The sequence below is a fragment of the Heterocephalus glaber genome, unplaced genomic scaffold (assembly GCF_053883595.1).
Source record: "Heterocephalus glaber isolate CG9 unplaced genomic scaffold, H.glaber_assembly_v1.0 deba00000347, whole genome shotgun sequence".
Lineage (NCBI taxonomy): Eukaryota > Metazoa > Chordata > Mammalia > Rodentia > Bathyergidae > Heterocephalus > Heterocephalus glaber.
In genome coordinates, this window is record NW_028258143.1 from 12154580 (window position 1) to 12176498 (window position 21919).

The following is a 21919-nucleotide window of genomic DNA, read 5'->3' on the forward strand; positions in this document are numbered from 1 at the left end:
CTTAAAAGTCAAAACTTTATAAAAACTTACCTCTTTTTTTTTTTTGGTTCCAGGGATCGAACTTGGGTCCTTGCGTTTGTGCAGCAGGTGGTGAAACCACTGAGCTAAATCCCCGGCCCAAAAACTTACCTTCTAATACTTCATCTTCTCCTTCTGTATCAGTGGACTCTAGTACAAGATAATGATGAGTGATAGAAAACTTGAAGTCAGCAAAGAAAATTTCATCTGATTTCTCTTCCCACGTGCCAGAAGTAAATATACCCTGCATTTAACAATAAAATGGAAAAATATCCACCTTCAAGTACTCAGTAGTTACTATTATGTTTATTAATCACAGAGGTTTTTTTCCCTTTTTCTGTCCGTTAATCTACAGAACTTTCATGCTATAACTACCCTCCACATAAAGCAAAAAGAAAATATAAATGATTTATCACAGTAAAAAATGTCTCCTAGGATATTAACTATTGAGTGACTTAAAAATTCTAATTTTCAAATAATTTTATGAGTACCTGTATAAAATCATGAATACATGGTAAATTCCATGCTCTTCACATACACAAAGAAATCTCTCTACTAATAAGAGAATTTCTACTGGGTAACTAAATTAAAAATGATTAAATTTTATAAATTTTAAAAACGAGGAAATAAAAACCACTTGACAATAAAATATACTTTTTTATAATTTTTTTGGGGGGGTACCAGAGATCAAACTCGCAACCTTGCACTTGCAAGGCAGGTGCCAGAATCACTGAGCTAAATCCCCAGCTAAAAAAATTTTTTTAAACTGCATATAGCACCAGAAATTGTTTCATAGTAGTAGTTTGTAGAAAGAATCAATTTAAATGATGTGACATTTGTAGCACTTACTTGCTAAAAAGAGGCTTTAAGCTTCTTTCTCAAGGTTTGGTACTCAAATCTCTTTATTTTGAAAAACAAGTTCTTAAATAGAAAACATTTTAAGTTCCAAAGAGTCCCTTACTTTATACCTCTTAGAAAAGGATTTTTCCCACAGAGACTTTAACCTTCCACAGTTGTTTCCAGTGGAGAAGCTGTTATTTATTTATAGCACAGTACTATGAGGTAGAAAATACCAAACAAGCAGTGTGCCAACCACAGATAGCCCCAAACTAAACAGAAAGTATACACACAATGATTCTGTGAATAAGTAAACATTAAAAATGTTTTCATGGCTCTATCTTAATGTTTTATGTGTGTTCCTGGCAAGGTATTTACAAATCTAAATTAAGTTCAACTATATTTTAAAACATCCTAAGGGTATCTTACTATATAAATAATTCAAATGTTAATCATTTTATAAGAATTGTCATGTATAATACTTAAAGCATAATTTATATATATATATATATCTTAATGAGAGTAACCTACATTAAAGTGGACATATATAGCCTATCCAAGAATATAGCTACTACCCAAGCCTACTTATACTGCACAAAGTAACATAATGTCATACATAAGAGCTTAGTTCAGGGCTGGGGATTTAGCTCAGTGGCACCATGCACCTGCCTTGCAAGTGCAAGGTCCTGAATTTGATCCCCAGTACTGCAAAAAAAACAAAACCAAAAACCAGAGAGCTTAGTTTGCTAGCAGGGATGCCCAATATATAGCAGTTAAGACCAGAAGTACAGAAGTTAAAAAAATGAGATAAGTCACTTTTTGAAGTCTGCAGTAAAGCTGAAATATTCTCTTTAAATGATAAGAAGTATTACCCGATCCTCATCCTATATTCTAGGTAACATTACCCTACCAATAGCGACCTGAAGGAGAATTTGGTTGTATTTGATAATCCAGGTTCTGTCTCCAAAACAGACTTTTCGAAATAATTTAGTTCAACTGAAAAAGAACACTCTAATGTCTGCCCTTTAATTCCATTATGACACAGTCATTTGACATCAAATTCCACTGTGAGGGCTGGGGATTTAGCTCAGTGGTTTCGCCGCCTGCTGCGCAAGCGCCAAGGACCCAAGTTCGATCCCCGGTACCAAAAAAAAAAAAAAAAAAAAAAAAAATTCCAGTGTGGTATATATTTACTATTAGAAATAGAGGGGCCGGGGATTTAGCTCAGTGGTTCCGCTGCCTGCCTTGCAAACACAAGGTTCCAAGTTCAATCCCCGGTACCAAAAAAAGGGAAAGAAATGACAACTCTAGTTCATTATAATTAATCTAGTAATCCTTCAAAAATAACTTGCATACCAGGTGTGGTGGCGCCTGCTAGTAATCCTAGGACTCAGGAGGCTGAGGCAGGAGGATTGCTATCTGTTCAGGGCCAGCCTGGGCCACATTATGAGTTCAAGGCCAGCCTGAATTACAGAGTGAGACCTTGTCTCAAAAACAAAACAAAACAAAACTAACCCAAAAAACAAAACCAAACCTTTGAGGTTTTACTATCCAATAAGATAATAAAGTTAGAACAAAATAAAACTGTATCAGATTACCTGATTATATACATAGACTATGTAAAGGAATCTACAAATAAGCTACTAAAACTGAGTTTACAAAGTTGTAAAATAAATATACAAAAATCAACTTTTTTTTTTTTTTTTTTTTAGTACCAGGGATTGAGTATATTACCAACAAACTCTAGGAAAGAGTTAAAAAATTTAAAAGTGGGGCCAGGGATTTAGCTCAGTGGCACTGTGCCTGCCTCACAAGCGCAAAGGCCTAAGTTCAATCCCCGGTAGCGCAAAAAAAAAAAAAAAAAAGAAAAGAAAATTTTACAACTACCACTCTTAATAAGCATAAAAATATCAAATATCTAGAAATACACAATAAAAGATGAGCAGGAATTTTACCTAAAAATACCTCAAAACAATACTAATATCAAATACCTATTAAGAAATATATGTGTACATGGCTTGAAAGATATCACTGTTAAGATGTCAACTCTCCCCAAATTGACCTATAAATTCAAAATAATCCCATCAACATTCCAGCAACCATTTTATAGAAATCAACAAGCTGATTTAAAACTAATATGAAAATCCAAAGGACTTAGAAGATCTAAAATAATTCTGACGAGTAAGAATACTACCTAAAGACTTACTGTCTGTCCTAAGGTAATTAAGACAATGTACTATCTGCATAACAACAAACAGATCAGAGAAACAGAAAGTCCAGAAATAAATTTATAAGTATATGTAAGTATACTTGATTTTACAACAGAGGTGCCACAGAACTCAGTAGGGGAGTAAATGTTATTTTAAACAGATGGCCCTGGACTAATAAGATATTCACAGGGGTAAAAACAGGAGAGTCTATCTTTGGTCTTGGGAATGCCTTGGGAAAGGCGTAGATTCTTTTAACAGACCAGAAAAAGCACTAGCAATGAAATTTAAAATTAAGAAAATGAGCCAGAAGTGGGGTGCATGTCTATAATCTCAGCACACTGGGAGGCTGAGACAGGAAGATATCAAATTGAAGCCCGGACTGGGCAACTTAGTGATTTAGTGAGACCAAACAATAAAAAAGAACTAGGAATATAGCTCAGTGTAAACAGCCTGAGTTACATCCCCAGTGCTGTAAAAATGAATAAACAAATTTGAGAAAATGAACATGAAAACAAAACTCTTGCTTATCAGAAAGAGTTCATTATTAAAGAACCCATGGATTAAAGGGAAAAAAATACATGTGTTTGAAAAAGGATTCACAAGCAGAATATATAAGGAATTTTAAAACTATAATCCTTTTTTTTTTTAATAGTACTGGTGATTGAACCCAGAGTCTTCTCACTGAACTACATCCCCAGCTTTTTTGAGACAGGAGCTTGCTAAATTGCGCAGGCTGGGCTTGAACTTATGATCTTCCTATGTCAGCCCCTCAGAATGCTGGGATCATAGTTATTTGCCACCATGCCTGGCCTAATCCAAATTTTTAAATGAGTAAAGGACTTGAACAGACATTTAGCAAAAGAAGCTACAAATGATCCAAAAAGCAAGTAACTGTGATGAACTATTATTACGTTATTACTCAGTAGCAGTAATCATCACTGAAATGCCAATTAAAACCATAATGAAATTTCACACACAGTAGAATGATTAAAAATAAAAATCTGATAATGCCAAGTGTCAGAGAGAATGTGAAGCAATCTGAAATCCCACACTTTGCTAAGAGCACAAAATCATACAACCATTCCTGAAAACAGCTTGGCTGGCTGGTTCCAATAAAAATGAACATGTAACTACCCTAAGAGGTACAATTCTAAAAATAAACTCAAATTATCAAAACGTATGCTAACAAAATTATCTGTAGTATTTTATTAATAAGTCCAAAATGGAGACAATTTAAATGCCTACAACAGGAGAAAAGATATACTCATAAAATTAAAAGAATGATGTACGTAGAATGGATGAATTTTGAAAACTGTAAATAAAAAAAGTCAGACACAGAGAATGCATACTATATGATTTCATTCATACAAAGCTCAAAGAAAAGGCAAAAGTAATATACAGTGAAAGAAGCCAAAAAGTGGTTATCCCCAAGATGCAGCGGAGAGAGAAAAGAGAACTCTTTCTGGGATGATAAAAAATGTTCTATATTTTGATTTGGAAGGTGGTAAATTGGGTATATACACATTTATCAAAACTTGAGTTCTGTACATTTTACCAGTGGCAAGTCATAACCCAGCAATGAAAACAATAATATGTATTCCTTAAAAATAGAGATAAACAAAAAATTCTGAGGAAAATGTAATAGACCGGGAAAAGATGCTTTTCTTCCCCAAGAAAAGAATATAAAGATAATGGCATTTATGCAACAACAACATAGTATTAAACATCACAATTTGAACCCAAAAATCTTTTCCAATTGTCTTACGATCTATTCAGTAAACTTTGGGTAAGCTAAGAAATATGATATGCCAGACTCTAGAGGGCTCAAGACCTCATCTAGATGAAGGATCATTGCCTTAACAGAGCCCTTGACGATATCTGGACTAAATTATTTAAATAGATTTCCATCCTTCTTCCATATAGTTAACTTCCTAAAATACAAACACATTGTTCTTCCTCCACTTAAAATACTTTAATGGCTTTCCATATAATAATATGGAGGCCTATAATAGTGGCCTCTAAAGCTTTATAATCATGCATTTCTCAGCAAAAAAACCTTTGAGAATATACCTTCATATATGTATATTTTTATTTCTAAGTTGTGTATTACTGTATCAAAACATTATGTATATTGTAAAGCAAAAAAAACCCCTGGACTTTAAGGATATAAGAATGTAATATAATTACAAGCACCTCAAAGAAAGCCAGGTATTTACACAAGTGGAACTACAAAGCCCACCTCATTCCAGTTTTATTTCTCAAAGTTACCATCCATATACTTTGTGTTATAACTATGCCTAAAAACTTGTACTTCTCCAGAGGTGTGCTTTCTTTTTCAGACCTGTGCACAGGCACTGCTACTGCTCTTCTCCACTTTACTCTTTCAGAAGTATACTTTTACTCATTTTTTCAAAATTCAACCTAAATGTTAATTCCTACAAAAATCTGCTTTGGGTTATCTTTAAGTAATTAGTGACTCTCTTTAGCATATAACTTAAATTATAAAAAGTAGTACTGGGCCGAGGATTTAGCTCAGTGTCACTGCACCTGCTTCGCAAGTACAAGGTCCTGAGTTTGATCCCCGGTACCAAAAATAAATTTTTTTTAAAAAGTGGTACATTTTCTATTCATGTCTACTTCTCTACTAGATGGTAAAGAGTAAGATCTGTGTTCTACTCATCTTTGCAACACAGTTAAAAGTAACCACACACTTAATAGTTTACGAATTACTTTTTTCCAAGATCTATAAAAACCCCTTATGTCCAAAGATATTAGGAAATAAATAGTATGTTATTCAATATATTACATATATTTGGCCATACACTCTTCTAGTCTAAAAATCTAAAATACCACACAATCCTACCCAAAAGGAATTTCCTAGATACCTTGAATTACTGAATAACTCGATATCCACATGTATAAGAATGAAACTGGACCCCTTTCTTACACTTGACACAGAATTTACCCAAAATGAATTGCAGATATAAATATAAGAGCTAACTCTATAGCTATCATGAAGTGAAAGGCTAACACAGAATGATATAGACTATACCACAGAGAATAGGAAGAACATTTGTGAATTATATACCTCAAAGGATTTATAGCCAATATATAAGAACTCAGAACTGAATAAAAAAAGGCAATTCCATTTTAAAGTGGGCAAAACATCTGAACAGACAGTTCTCTAAAGAATATATATCAACAGGCAATAAGAACATGAAAAGATGTTCATCAACATCAGCTGTTAGGAAAATACAAATCAAAACCACAAAATACTACTTCATATGTACAATGATAGCTATAATAAAAAAGAGAAGAAAAAGCACTGCCGAGGATATGGAGAGATCTGGACCTTTTGCTAGTGGAAATGTAAAATGGAGCAGCTACTTTGGAAGTCTGGTAGTTTCACAAAAAAATTAACAATAAAATTAACCACATGACCCAGAAATAAAGAAATTAAAATACACATTCACACAAAAACTTATACATGAATGTCAATACCAGTATCATTTATAGTAACCAAAATGTAGAAAGAACCAAAATTTCATATAATAGACAAATGGATAAATCAAATGTGTTACATCCACATAACAGTATTATTCAGCAAAGAAAAGGAATGAAGTACTGATAAAGGCTACAATATGGACAGACCTGGAAACATTATGGTAAGTGAAAGAAGCCAGACACAAAAGACCACATACAGTACTATGATTCCATTCATATGACCTCTTCATCTGTACATATGTCTTCATCTATATCTCTCTCATACATGTATGTGCACCAAGGATTTTAATTAACCACCTCCATATAATGGAAGTTATTACAAATATTTTTTAAGAGTAGACTATACAGATTAATTCCCTGCCCTCGATGAAAGGAAAAATATCTACTGAGTACGAACTAAGTCAGATAGCGTGTGTGTGTCTATACATAACATCTTTTTACATGACAGATTATCCCCATTTAGAGATAAGAAAGGTAAAGGATTTGAAAAGATTGCCCAAAGTTATTAGACCACTAGTGGGGTAAAGCTCAAATTTGATCCACAATGGCCCAGTTCTTTGCACTGCAGGTCAGGGCATATTTATTTACTGTATAGTATTCAAGTTCATATAAGAAGATAAGTAGTGAGAACAATCAATGGATCAGAATTTGAGATGACTGCACAAATGCCAGATAAGTGCATCAGAAATGGAGTTGTACAGAACATTAGATTTCAGTTTGTCTTTAGGTATGGTAAAACTAGAAGAAAGAATAGACAAGGTTTTGGGCAGGAAATCAAATAGCAAATTTAGGGAACAAACAGTTCTATTTAGCTGAAGTTTCTGGCAGGGCAGTAGAGAGGAAAAGATGGATAAAGTAGAGAATCAACTATCAAGACTGTATGAGTCCTAGGATGTTAGACTTAACTAACTGTAGGCAAGGAGAGCCCCTGAGGTCTTCTGTGAAGGCCTATAACATGACAATAGCATTTAGGAGAATTCCTCTGAATATATGAGAAGAAGAGATAGTACAAATAGGAAGAGAAAGTAAAAAAGGTGGAGGGGTGAGCAAAACAGAAAACAGTATAGCCCAATGATCACAGAAGAAAAGATATATTTGAGGACAGATTTCTTGGGTTCACAGAGTATTTCTTATCCCTTACTAGGCTTTGAATCCCGGGCATATTAATTTTTCTCTGTTTTTAAATTTTCATCTATAAAATGAAATTAATCTGCCTCTTAGGATTGAATTTCAGGATTAAATGGAATAATACATAAAAGTGTTCAGAAAGTATCCAGCACATAATAAGTACTCAATGAATGCTAGTCTTTTTGATAATCTCAAAAATTAAGCTGTGATATAAACAGATCTAAAGACATGATATAAACAGTTGTAGCTGGGCATAGTGGCGCATGCCTGTGAGGCAGAAGGATTGCCGTGAGTTTGAGAGCAGCTTGTATTGCATAGTGAGTTCGAGGCTAGCCTGAATTACACAGCAAGACCCTGTCTCAAAAAAAACAAAATAAATTCAATAAACAGTTCTAAAGTACAAGAGAAGCAGGTCCCTTAGACAAATATAACTTCAAATATTAAATCAGATCTACGGACACAAGATGGTAGTCAGTGTCATCCATGCACAATTAACTGTGAAAAAAAAGGCCAGGAATTTAATTTTTAAAATGGCCACAAGTATAAAGAATAGAAGCAACCAGACTCTGACTTAGACTTGGAGCAATAACCAGAAACTGATGGACAATTAAGACAAGATCCCTGATAACATGTACAAAAATAAACATACAGGAAGGAGATCAAGAGATGGATGGAGGGAGATGGAAGAGAAAGGAAAGGGGATGAAAAAAGGAATTAAGATATATTATGTACAGTGCTTGCTTCGGCAGCACATATACTAAGATATATTATGTACATATACAACTCCCTACAAGGAATGTAAACATTATTTACTACAAACATGTACTAAAAAAAAAAGTCCCAGCACAACCAAAAGTAATATTTGTAGGAATCCTAGACTAATTCCTAAAATACTGGCAGGGCTTTAAAATTATTAAAGAAAAGAAAAAAGTGAGGAATATGAAACTTAGTAATTGTTAGAAAAAGTCAGGAACTTGGAAAGAACTTGCCATGAGATATCCCTCTTCATTAGGCTTCAGTTTTCCCCCTCCATTTAAGTTTGGAGAAAAAGAAATGTACCTTAATACAATCCTTGATTTACAAACACTGTGCATATATGAATAATTTTTAATGGAGAAGACTCTCTTAAAATTAATATGGAAAGACAGCTCCCAGGACAGAGGAGGCCTCCAGCTCGTCATGCCATGGCTCCCAGTCCAGGGGAGACTTCCAGGTCAGTGGGCCACAGCTCCCAGCCAGGAGGAGGCTTCCAAGTAGGCCTGTGGCGGCTCCCGGCGTGCAGGAGGCTTCCAGGTAGATATGCCACAGCTCCCAGCCTGGAGAAGGCTTCCAGGTAGACGTGCCACAGCTCCCAGCACAGAGGAGGCCTCCCAGTCGGTGTGCCACAGCTCCCAGCCCAGAGGAGACTTCCAGGTCAGAGAGCCACAGCTCCCAGCCAGGAGGAGGCTTCCAGGTAGGCATGCAGCAGCTCCCAGAGTGCAGGAGGCTTCGGGGTAGACATGCCACAGATCCCAGCACAGAGGAGGCCTCTGGGTCGGCAAGCCACGGCTCCCAGCCAGGAAGAGGCTTCCAGGTAGGCATGCAGCAGCTCCCTGCATGCAGGAGGCTTCCGGGTAGACATGCCAAAGCTCCCAGTCCACAGAGTTCTAGGACAGCCTGCCACAGCTCCAGGCCAGGAGCTGCCATACTCCCAGCACAGAGGAGGCCTCCGGGTAGGTGAGCGACTGCTCCCAGCCAGGAGGAGGCTACCGGGTAGGCGTGCAGCAGCTCCCAGAGTGCAGTAGGCTTCCAGGTAGACATGCCAAAGCTGCCAGCCCACAGATTCTAGGACAGCATGCCACAGCTCCAGGCCAGGAAGAGGCTTCCGGGTAGGCATGCCACAGCTCCCAGCACAGAGGAGGTGAGCCTACCAGGTGCCAGGAACACCCCCCACCCCATACCCCCCATCGAAATGAGAAGACATGTAAACAAGCCTCAGAACCAGACTTCCAGATCACCTAAGGCAACCCCAAAGGGAAAGGAGATGGAACACTCCAATACTCAACCACGTGGACTCCCTGAACTAGCAATGAAAGAGGATCTGGAAAAAATGAAATCAGAAATAATTTCTCACATAACAGCAAAGATTGTGCCCATAGTGCAAGACACGACTAATAAATCTAGAGAGGATACAGATTAAAAAAGTAGAGGAGCTGAAGAACATGATGGAATGCCAAGATAGGAAACAAATACAATCCATAAAACAGATGCAAACAGATTTCTAGGAGATTAAAAGCTCTACTGAAAGTCTATGCAGCAGAATGAGCCAATGTGAAGACAGAATTTCAGATATAGAAGATAAGATTGCAATTAGTGACCAGGAAAAGAAAAATTGCTTTAAAATTGTAAGGGACCACAAGAAATCAATCCAGCAGCTGCTAGATGATGCAAAGAAGAATAACATAAGACTGATCAGAGTCAATGAAGAAACAGGAGAGAGTGCAGATGACATAAAAAAACTGAAGTGATGGCAGAAAACTTACCAAGCAGGGGAAAAGATAAGCAAGGCATACAGGACTCCAACTAGCCTTGATAAAAAAAAAAAATCCACACATTAAGATTCCAGAAACCCAACAGAAGAACAAAATTCTACAAGCAGTTAGAGAAAAGAAACAAATCATAAAGGAAAGCCCAAGAAAATCACAGCAGACTTCTCAATGCAAACCCTCAAGGCAAGAAGAGCTTGCAGTGATGTGTATCAAGCCCTAAAGGAAAACAACCTCCACCCCAGATTGATGTACCCTGCAGAACTATCTTTCAAAATTGAGGGTGAAACAGGATACGTTCATGACAAAGAGCACCTTAGAAACTTCATGAATACCAAACCAGCACTCCAAAAAATTTTAGACAAAATCATAAGAAAAGACAATGAGGATCACAACCCCAGGAAGCCCAGCAGAATGAATCCACCGGGCACAGCAAGAAATTAAAAGCAAATGGGGAGGATCATACAAAAAGAAAAAGTCATGACAATGATAACTCAATAAGTATCAGTTATAACCATCAATGTTAATGGTCTCAACTCACCAATCAAAAGAAACAGACTGGCAGAATGGATCAAGAAGCAAGATCCAACAATGTGCTATATACAAGAAACACACTTAATTCAAAAAGAAACTCATAGACTGAAAGTTAAAGGGTGGAAAACAATACTCCATGTGACAGGAACCCGGAAAAAAAAAGCAGGAGTAGCTATCCTCTTTGCACATCAAGTGGATTTTGAACCCACACTGATTAAGAGAGACAAAGAAGGACACTATATCCTTGTAAAGGGAACAATGCAAGAGGAAGAGATGACAATCATAAATATCTATCCACCAAACACTAGAGCACCCAACTATGTAAAACAAATACTATTGGACATGAAAAACCATATAAGCACTAATACAATAGTAGTTGGGGGACCTCAATACCCCACTGTCACAAATAAGATAGATCAACTAGATAAAAAACAAGCAACGAAATACTAGAACTCAATCAAACTCTTCAACATATGAACTTAACAGATGTTTACACAGTGTTTCACCCCACAAAACCAGAATACACATTCTTTTCAGCTGCACACAGGTCATTCTCCAAAATAGACCACATACTTGCTCATAGAACATATTTAGATAAGTGCAAATGAATTCAAGTTATGCCCTGTATATTATCAGACCATAGTGTGATGAAACTGGAGATCAATAGCAAAAGAAACTGCAAAAACTTCATAAACACATGGAAATTGAACAACACACTTCTGAATAACCAGTGAGTCACAGAGGAAATTAAAGAAGAAATCAGTTCCTTCAAATAAATGACAATGACAATACAACATATCGGAATCTATGGGACACAATGAAAGCAGTCTTACAAGGGAAATTCATAGCAGTGAATACTCATATTAGGAAAACAGAGCGAGCCCAATTAAACAACCTGATGCTGAACCTCAAGCTTCTAGAAAGAGAAGAGCAGGACAAACCCAAAGCTCATACAAAGGAGGAAATTTTAAAGATCTGGGCAGAAATTAATGCAATGGAGACTAAGAAAACAATATAAAAAAATCAATGAAGCCAAGAGTTGGTTCTTCGAAAGAATCAACAAAATTGACAAACCCTTAGCCAACCTTATCAGAAAAAGGAAAGAAAAGGCCCAAACCCATGCAATTAGGAATGAAAAGGGTGAAATTACAACAGACCCAACAGAAATCCAGAGGATCATCAATACCTACTTCCAGAACCTATATGCCAATAAGATGGAAAACACAGAAGAAAGGGACAGATTCCTAGACACATATAAATTACCAAAGTTGAAAGAAGACCTAAAAATTCTAAACAACCCAATATCAATCAATGAAATTGAAAACATAATTAAAAACTTACCAACCAAGAAAAGCCCGGGTCCTGATGGTTTCACTGCTGAATTCTACAAGACATTTAGAGAGGAACTACTGCCACTACTATTTAAACACTTCAATGAAATTGAAGGGGAAGCAATACTCCCAAATTCATTCCTGGAAGCAAGCATCACCTTGATCCCCAAAGCAGAGAAAGACCCAAATGAAAAAGAGAACTATAGGTCAATCTCACTAATGAGCACAGATGCAAAAATCCTTACTAAGATACTGGCAAATACAATGCAGAAGATCATCAAGATCATACACCCTAACCAAGTGGGATGCATCCCAGGGATGCAGGGATGGTTCAACATACCCAAATCAATCAATGTAATACACTGTATCAAGAGAGCCAGGGACAAAAACCATATGATCATCTCAATAGATGCAGAGAAAGCATTTGACAAAATCCAACATGCATTTATGATAAAAACTCTACAAAAAATCAGAATAGACGGTCTCTACCTCAATCTGATAAAAGCCATCTATGAAAAACCAACAGCCAATATCATACTAAATGGTCAAAAACTGAAATCCTTCACACTCAAATCAGGAACAAGACAAGGATGTCCACTATCACCACTCTTGTTCAATATAGTTCTGGAAACATTAGCCATGGCAATTAGACAAGAGAAAGAAATAAAAGGAATAAAGATAGGTAATGAAGAAGTCAAATTGTCATTATTTGCAGATGACATGATACTCTATATAGAAGACCTCAAGAACTCCACCAAAAGTCTTCTAGACTTAATAACCAAATTCAGTCAAGTAGCTGGTTACAAGGTCAACACACAAAAATCAATAGCTTTCCTCTACACAAACAACAGACTCTATGAGAGAGAAATAGGGCAAACAATTCCTTTCACAATAGCATCCAAAAAACTGAAATACCTAGGAATCCACCTAATGAAAGAAATCAAAGACCTGTTCTCTGAAAACTATGGCACTCTGAAAAGAGAGATTGAAGATGATATCAGACAATGGACAGACATCCCCTGCTCCTGGGTAGGAAGGATTAATATAGTGAAAATGGCCATACTTCCAAAACTGCTATATAGATTTACTGCAATTCCAATTGAGATCCCAGCAGCATACTTCATAGACCTTGAGAAAACAGTCCAAAAATTCATTTGGAATAAGAAGAGACCCAGAATAGCAAAAGCAATTCTAGGTAACAGAGACATGGCAGGGAGTATCACAATCCCCAACCTGCAACTATACTACAAAGCTACTGTGATAAAAACAGCATGGTACTGGCAAAGAAACAGACTTGAGGACCAGTGGAACAGATTGGAAGATGCAGAAACAACACCAGACACACTCAGCCGTCTCATCTTCGATAAAGGAGCCAAACACCCTCACTGGAGGAAAGATAGCCTCTTTAATAAATGGTGCTGGAGAAATGGGTTTCAACTTGCCAAAGACTAAAACTAGACCTATATCTCTCACCATGCACTAAACTAAAATCAAAATGGATTAAAGATCTAAATATAAAAACAGAAACACTGAACCGGCTGGAACAGAGGTTAGGCAGAACTCTTGAAGACAATAGTGTAGGAAAAGATTTTATGAACAAAACCTCAGTTGCCTGTGAACTAGCACAAACAATCAACAAATGGGATCTCTTCTTACTAAAAAGCTTCTGCACAGCAAGAGAAACCACCAGCAGTGTGAAGAGACAATCCACAATGTGGGAAATAATTTTCACCAGCGGTCCCTCAGACAAAGGTCTACTATCGAGAATCTATAAAGACCTTTAAAAAATCAGACCTCCCAAATTCAAAGACCCAATTCAAAAAAGGGCAACTGAAATGAACAGACATTTCTCACACAAAGAAGCAGAAACAGCAAATAAACATTTGAAAAAATGTTCAACATCACTGTTCATTCGAGAGATACAAATGAAAACAACACTGAGATTCCACCTCACTCCAGAAAGAATGGCTACAATCATGAAATCAACCAATAACAAATGCTGGTGGGGCTGTGGGGAAAGAGGAACCCTGATCCACTGCTGGTAGGAATGTAGACTGGTACAACCACTGTGGAAATCAGTATGGAGATACCTCAAAGAACTAGGACTGGAAGTCCCATTTGACCCTGCTATTCCCCTGCTGGGGATCTTCCCCAAAGAATTAAAAGAATCATACCACAGTAATATATGTGCACCCATGTTCATAGCGGCACAGTTTGTCATAGCTAAAATTTGGAAACAGCCCAAATCCCCGTCAACTGGAGACTGGATCAAGACAATGTGTTTTTTTTATAAAATGGAGTACTACTCAGCCATCAAAAATGAGAAATTAGAGACATTTATTGCTAAATGGATGCACATTGAGACGATACTCTCAAGTGAAATAAATACGACACACATGTGTAAATACTGAATAGTTTCTCCAGTGTGAGAAACTGAAAGTTTAATAAGGACTAAAAGGTATAACAGATAATGTGAAACAGGAAGAAAAAGGACAAAGGGGAAGGGGAAGTGAGAGGGGTAGGGGAAAGGAAAAAAGGGAATGGAATTAATATGAGAAAATGAAGAAAAGAAACAAAGTCTTTATAAATAGGGAGGGATGGAGAGGTTGAAGGGAGAGCAGGGGAAAGGAAAAAATTAAGAACCAAGAGAGTATGTAAAGGTGCATATCTCCAATGATGAATGTCATTATACTGTACACCTAAAATGTACCAATAAAAGGATATACAAAAAAAATTAATATGGAAAAATAAAAGGGCAAACAAAACTTCCAAAAGAAAAATAATGGGAAAGGGGAAATTTGTCCTATCAGAATGTATAGTTATAGTAATTTATAGTAATTAAATTTACAGTAATTTTAAAACATGTTGTATTTAGAGGAACAGACAATATTCAGAATCCAGAAACAGATTTAAGGACACCTGAGAACTTAGTACATGAAAAGGGAACACATTCTATACATCCAGGTTTCAGAAAGTTAGCAATCTGATAGGAAAAAAAAGATCATTGCCTAATTTTACTCACAAAAATTAATTCTAAGAAGACAGCTAAATTTTTTTAAAATCTTTTTTAAAATAACTAATAAATTCTAAAACAGCTAAATCCCCAGCTAAAACAATAAATTTCTAATTTTAGGGCAATGAGGACCTTTCTATATACAATATCCAGTATATCGTATTCACTGATACCTCGGTGGTCAAACAGCTCCAAGCACAAATTTTCCACTACTCAAACAGCAAAGTTTGAAAAAAAATCTGCTCAGTGTTTGTAACTTTGCTCAATCATTGAACCAAAACTCTGACTTGAAAAAAACCCTGTAGAGGGTGAGAGTGAATCCTGTGTCTTGTCTTGCAGCAGACACAAAGGGGTAACACATAAGTCTAAGCGCCACTCTCACACAGACAACATATAGTGGTTGTGTTAGTGCGTTAAAACATCTGTCATCCTGGTTTTTCTTTTTTGTACTTTATTTGCCTAAAATATCATAACCATGGCTCCAAAGAAAGTTAGTGATACCAGTAGTAAAGCTAAGAGGAAAACTGTGAGAACTGTGATAGGATTAAAGAAAGAAATCATTGCAAAATTTGTTAAAGTCCTGGAAAAATGAATTTATAATTGTAATTGTTGGGCCTCAGAACCAATTATTTGGTTTTCCATTATTTCTTATGGGAAAAATATGTTCAGTTCTCAAATTTTTTGGTGTTCAAATATGAATTTAGAACGAACTGAGTTCACCAAGGTATCACTGCACTGCAATATATAATCCAGAAGTCATAAAGAGCTTAAGTACTTAAAAATGTAAACTCTTGTTCCTTTACACCATATACAAAATTTAAAATGAAGTACTGTACCTAAACATAAGAAATAAAACTATAAATCTCTTAAATTTACGCACTGGGGAAAAGGTCTCCAACACTGGATTTGGCAACGACACCAAAAACTCAGGCAACAAAAGAAAAAATAGATAAAATGGACCTTATCAATAGCTTTTGCACCAAAGGAAACCATCAACAACATGAAATGGCAACCAGTGAGCTAGGAGAAAATATCTGCAAATCACATGTCAGATATGGGATTAACTGTCCAGAATAAAAACACACAACTCTTACAACTACTAACAAAAACCAGTTTAAAAAATGAGGAAATGGGCTGGGGATTTAGCTCAGTGGCACCACAACTGCCTCGCAAGCACAAGATCCCAAGTTGGAACTCTGATACTGGGGTGCGGGGGAAGAAATGAGGAACTGACCTGAAGAGACATTTCACCAAAGAAGATGTACATGTAAAAAAACAATTAAGTACAGGAAAAGATATTTAAATTGCTAATCTTTAGAGAAATACAAATTAAACCACAATGAGATACCTCTCTAAACCCATTATTATGACTATTACTCAAAACAAAACACCATAAAATAAGTGTGTTGTAGAAATTAGAAACCTTGTGCTAGTGGTAGGAAGTAAAATGGTTCACCGTGGAAATCAATATGGCAGCCCTCCCCCCCCAAAAATACATATAATTATCATATAATCCAGCAATTCCATTTCTGGTACATAACCCAAAGAACTGAAAGCAAGAACTCAAACATGTATTTGTATAACCACGTTCGTAGCATTATTCAAAAGGGGGAAGCAACCTAAGTGTTTATAAATATATGGTTTTGATATAAAGTAATTTTTTAAATGTGGCATATACATACAATGGAACATTATTCAGCCTTCAAAAAAATAAAATTCTAACATATGTGCCAACATAGATGAACCTTAAAGCCATTATGCTTAGTGAAACGAACCAGTCACAAAAAGACAAGTGGTGTATGATTCCTCTTATATAGGCTTGTTTTTATTGAATGAACAGTTTTAGTGTAGAATAATGAAAAGGTTCTAAACATGGAAGGTGATTATAGCCACACAACGTGAGTATATTTAATGCTACTAAACTATACACTTAAAATGGTAAATTTTATGGGATGTATTTTGCCACAGTAAAATATATATACAAAGGCTTATAAGACAAAAACATTAAAATTAAAAGAAAAATGATAGGAAAATATTTGCGCCAGAGTTAACATTTATAAAAACATAAGAGCCCTTTGACTAGTACTCAGGAGAATATAAAAATGAGGCGGTTTTACTCTATCATATTGGTAAAAATATAATGAAAATAAACTACTGGAAGAGTGAAGCATCAGACCATCTAGAAAAGTTTCTACCTTTTTTTTTTTGGTACTGGAGATTGAACTTGGGTCCTTGCGCTTGCACAGCAGGTGGTAAAACCACTGAGCTAAATCCCCACCCCAGTTTCTACCTTTTATAAAGTGTTTTTTTAAAAAATGCCACAATCACCATATTTTAACAAAACCCCCAAGCAAGTAATTTGTTTATGCTTACACAAAGGTAACACAAATTAAAGGTGTTAATCAAATGTTCCAAAGAGACAATCAATGTTGATGACATGCCTGGCAAAAAAAAAGTTTAAGACTCACAGTGCTAAACTGAGCATGTGGCGCATGCGTGTAATCCTAGCACTAGGGAAGTTGAGGCAGGAGGATCACCATGAGTTCGGGGCCAGCCTTGACTATGTAATGAGTTCAAGGCCAGCCTAAACTACACAGCAAGACCCTGTCTCAAAAAAAAAAAAAGGGAGGGAGGTTTAGCTCAGCGGCAACGTGCCCACCTCACAAGCATAAGGTCCTGAGTTCTATCCCCAGTACTGCAAAAACAAAACAAAACAAAAACAGAGAAATCATAATGATAGAGATGTAATTACTAAATTCCCCCCACAAAATTATGGCTTTAATTTTTGTAAAAAATATATTTTGTTGCACTGCTGTAATAAAATGTGATCTATACAAAACAAAGTGATAATTTTTTTTTTTTGGTACCAGGAATCGAACTCTGGTCCTTGCGCTTGCGGGACAGGCGGTGGAACAACTGAGCTAAATCCCCGGCCCCCAAGTGATAAAATTTAAGTCAGGTCATCATTTGACAAAATTGACTATTAATTTATGAGTAGCTCACATAAAAAATTTGTTGTTTTGAATTATGTTGTAGAAAGATTTTGCTTTACAACAATGTAAAAATGAATAAATGATTTTGATGAGGACTTTTTTTTTAAAGAAAGATGTGTATGTAGTACTTACTTCTATTGGTTTTAGTAGCATATATCCTACAACAAATTTCAGTTCAATGTGAAATCCATGATGTATAATGGGCAACTTTACTCATCATATTCAAACTTATACTTATCACACATTTAGTTATATTGCAACTAAATGAGACAAGCAAATCTTTAAAATAAATAAAAGAGGGCCAGACGTGGTGGTACACACCTGTAATCTCAACACTTGGGAGGCTGAGGCAGGAGGACTGCTGCAAGTTCAAGGCCAGCCTGGGCTATATAGTGACTTCAAGGCCAGCCTGAACTACATAGCAAGACTCTGTCTCAAAAAACCAAAAATTAAAAAAATATATATATATGATATAAAATAAATAAAAGAAGCTAGGCACAAGTGGCACATGCCTGTAATCAATACTCTGGTAGTCTAAGGCAGAAAGATCACAAATTCTAGCCCAGCCCAGGCACTTTATAAACTTAGACTTAATTTCAAAATGAAAAAATTAAAAAGGCTGAGGATGTAGCTCAATGTGAAAGCCACAGGTTCAAGAACTTGTTACCCCCTCAAAGGGGGGAATGTAGCTCACTGTAAAAGCCCTGAGTTCCATCTCTAGTGAAGGGAATGGAGAGAGAGAGAGAGAATAGAAGCTAACAGGCATTGTTGTAGTTACAATGTATGGTACCAAGAGTGTTTTGTCCTCTTAAAATCATTTCCCAGCACTTCAGATTCTAATGAAGCAGCTTGAAAAATTCTCCCTCAAAATGAATAAAAATTATAAAATCTGGATTAAAAACACTATTACTTGGGCCGAGGATTTAGCTCAGTGGTTCCGCCGCCTGCCTCGCAAGCGCAAGGACCCAAGTTCGATCCCCGGTACCAAAAAAAAACCAACAACAACAAAAAAACACAATTACTTTAAGGATCTGTAGAGTGACCAAATGAAGGCAGAAACTGGAAGAGCTTAACCATGAAAGAAGGAAATATATTTGACAAGATTTGCATGTTTATGCCTTTTTGTCAAGGGAAGCAGTTCTCAAACTCTTCTGGACTGAGGACCCCTTCCTACTCTTAAAAATTACAAAAAGATTCCACAGTAGAAATTAAAAAGGAAGGAGTTTAGGGTGTACTTCAAAAGCAGCACATTTACTTAACATGCACAAGGCCATGGGTTCAAGCCCCAGCACCAAATACAGATATACAAAAATCGTAATTCATTTAAAATAACACTTATGTATTAACATAAAGTTCTAATATTTTCCACAACAAAAACAGGAATTAAGAATAGCATAGTTTCAGACCGGGGATTTGGCTCAGTGGTTTGGCCGCCTGCCTCGAAAGCACAAGGACCAGAGTTTGATCCCCGGTACCAAAAAAAAGAACAGCATAGTTTTACATTTTTGCAAATCTTCTTAATATATAGCTTTTAAAAAGATAACAGAATCCTCTTATCTGCTTCTATATTCAACCTTCACAATAAAGAAAACTTGGCCTCATGTAATCAAGTAGTTGGAAAAGGTGCTGCAGGGTGTTGACAACCCTTGAGAAGCTCTCAGAGACTAATCAGGATCCTTCAGATCACACATTGAGAGCTGCTGATCTAAGGGCAACTCAGGACATGAGTGATACATTTTACTGGACTTGGTCAACAGAGGACAGAGTTTGAAGCTAGCAAGGCAGTTCTAATGTGAAGGTATAAATTCTGGAAGATAAAAAGCCAATGGGGGTAAACAATTTACATATAAACTCTGCCCCAGACCTCAACTATCTGCTAAACCATGCATGTGCATTAGAGACTTTAGAGTACAATGACGAAGGAGAAGCTTGAAAGGATTTTAGCTGCTGCCATAACTACAGAATGGAGTTTTAATACAGCTAGTACCACAAAACAAACAAAAAAAACCTTTCCAAATAAACATAAAAAGTTTTAGGAATGAGTGAAAATTTATGCTTACATAATTCTCACAGGAACACAACAAATTTTATCAATGAAAATTTATGCTTATACAATCAATAAAGTGTAGACTATATTTGGGTTCTGTATTTGATTCATAATATGACAACTGAATACACATATACAAACCACAAAACCCTCAAAAAATGGACAAGGCAAGCAATCTGGAAGACAATAAAGTCAACAGAAAGTAATCTCAAGAACATATTAGGGCCTGGGATTTAGCTCAATGGTTCCTCCACCTGCCTCACAAGCACAAGGACTCGAGTTCGATCCCCGGTACCAAAAAAAACCCCAAAAAATCAAGAACGTATCAGTGATGCAACTAGCATTAGACTAGTTATAAATACATGATGGGATCAAAATACTGTATATGAATTTTTAAATCCAGACAACTTATTAAAGTAAAAGACATACTGCCATTAATCTGCCTCAAAATACCTCCTCTCACTTCAAACACACTTAGTCCATTGTTCTTGCCACTTTCTAAAGCAATTATGGAAGTCTTTTTTCATGTCTCTAGGAGGTGTAATAAAAAAATATAGCAAATACTGCTGCCAAATGCCATCCAATGGAAAGGCAGATTTGTAAAAATATTATGGTGTGTCCTCAGCCATTTAGCCATTTTATTCACCAGATCTGGCACTGTCTGACTTCTGGCACTTTCCCAATGTCAAAATGATCATAAAAAGTAAACCTTTTGAATGGTGACTCAGGATATCAAGGTAATCACAACAGTGCAATGGAAGACATCAAAGAGAATTTCCAGAAGTGCTTCAGAAAGTAGCAAGAAAAATAGAATAAGTGTTTTCAAAATGAGGGGTGTATTATTGAGGGGGATTAATGACAATGTGTCTTTTACTGCAATAAAATTTAAAAGAAACATTTGGAAAACAAATTTAAATACGAGCAATCTCAGAGGAGTGAATATTGTAAGAACCAAACAAATTCTAGACCTAAAAGGTACAATAACTGAATTGAAAAATATACCAGACAGGCTTATATAGCAAGTTGGAAACACCAGGAGAAAGTGAATGAACTCAAAGTCAAGAGAAAGTATCCAACCTAAAAAAAAAGCAGACAAGCAAAAAGATTTAGGATAGCAGAACCTCAGAGAGCTACTTTTGGGGAAGTATTGAGGTCAAACACAAGTATCCTTTAATGCACTGAAAAATAATAGAGACTATTAATAAAATTCAAACAGGAAAAACACAAAGAAAACATACCTATGTACACTATAGTCAGTTTAAAATAGAAAGTTTTTTTTTTTTTAAAGAAAAATATCTAGAAAGTGGTCAGACAGAAAAGCAGTATCCACCTTCTTATTGCAAATTATAGAGAACAAGGGCCGGGGATTTAGCTCAGTGGTTAAAGCGCCTGGATTGCAAGAACAAGGACCTGAGTTCGATTGCCAGTACCAAAAAAAAAAAAGAAAGAAACTGTTTTCCTTTACAAATTATAGAGAACAGAAGACAACAGAAACACCATTTTTAAAGAACTGAGGGAGGGCTGGGAATGAAGCTCAACGGTAACAACACCTGCCTGGCAAGCATGAGGCCCTCAGTTCAATTCCTGGCACCAAAAGGAAGGGGGTTTATACCACTAAGCTAGAATTCATGGCAGTTACCCACAAAATAAAAATAGAATCATTAAATGATTCAGCAATTCTATTTTCTGGATATAAAACTAACAAAACTGAAAGTCGAAACTCAAGTATATTATGTGTACACCTGTATTCACATAGCATTTTTTACAACAGGCGAAAGA

The 21919-nt window shown here is 36.2% G+C and overlaps 1 protein-coding gene across 8 annotated transcripts in view; it reads right to left on the reverse strand.

Moving 5' to 3' along the window:
- The window catches only part of Rab3gap1 (RAB3 GTPase activating protein catalytic subunit 1), a 163332-nt gene that overhangs the window by 130343 nt on the left and 11070 nt on the right, over nt 1-21919 (reverse strand). For 3 of the 8 annotated variants that reach the window (XM_087195707.1, XM_087195694.1, XM_087195697.1), the window contains exon 4: nt 31-262. The exons of 1 other annotated variant lie outside the window; for it this stretch is intronic. In XM_087195707.1, coding sequence (XP_087051833.1) covers nt 31-262 — 232 coding nt within the window. The remainder of the gene's footprint in view (nt 1-30; nt 263-21919) is intronic. 4 more of the 8 variants (XM_087195712.1, XM_004836111.4, XM_004836112.4 and 1 more) reach the window with 2 other exon arrangements.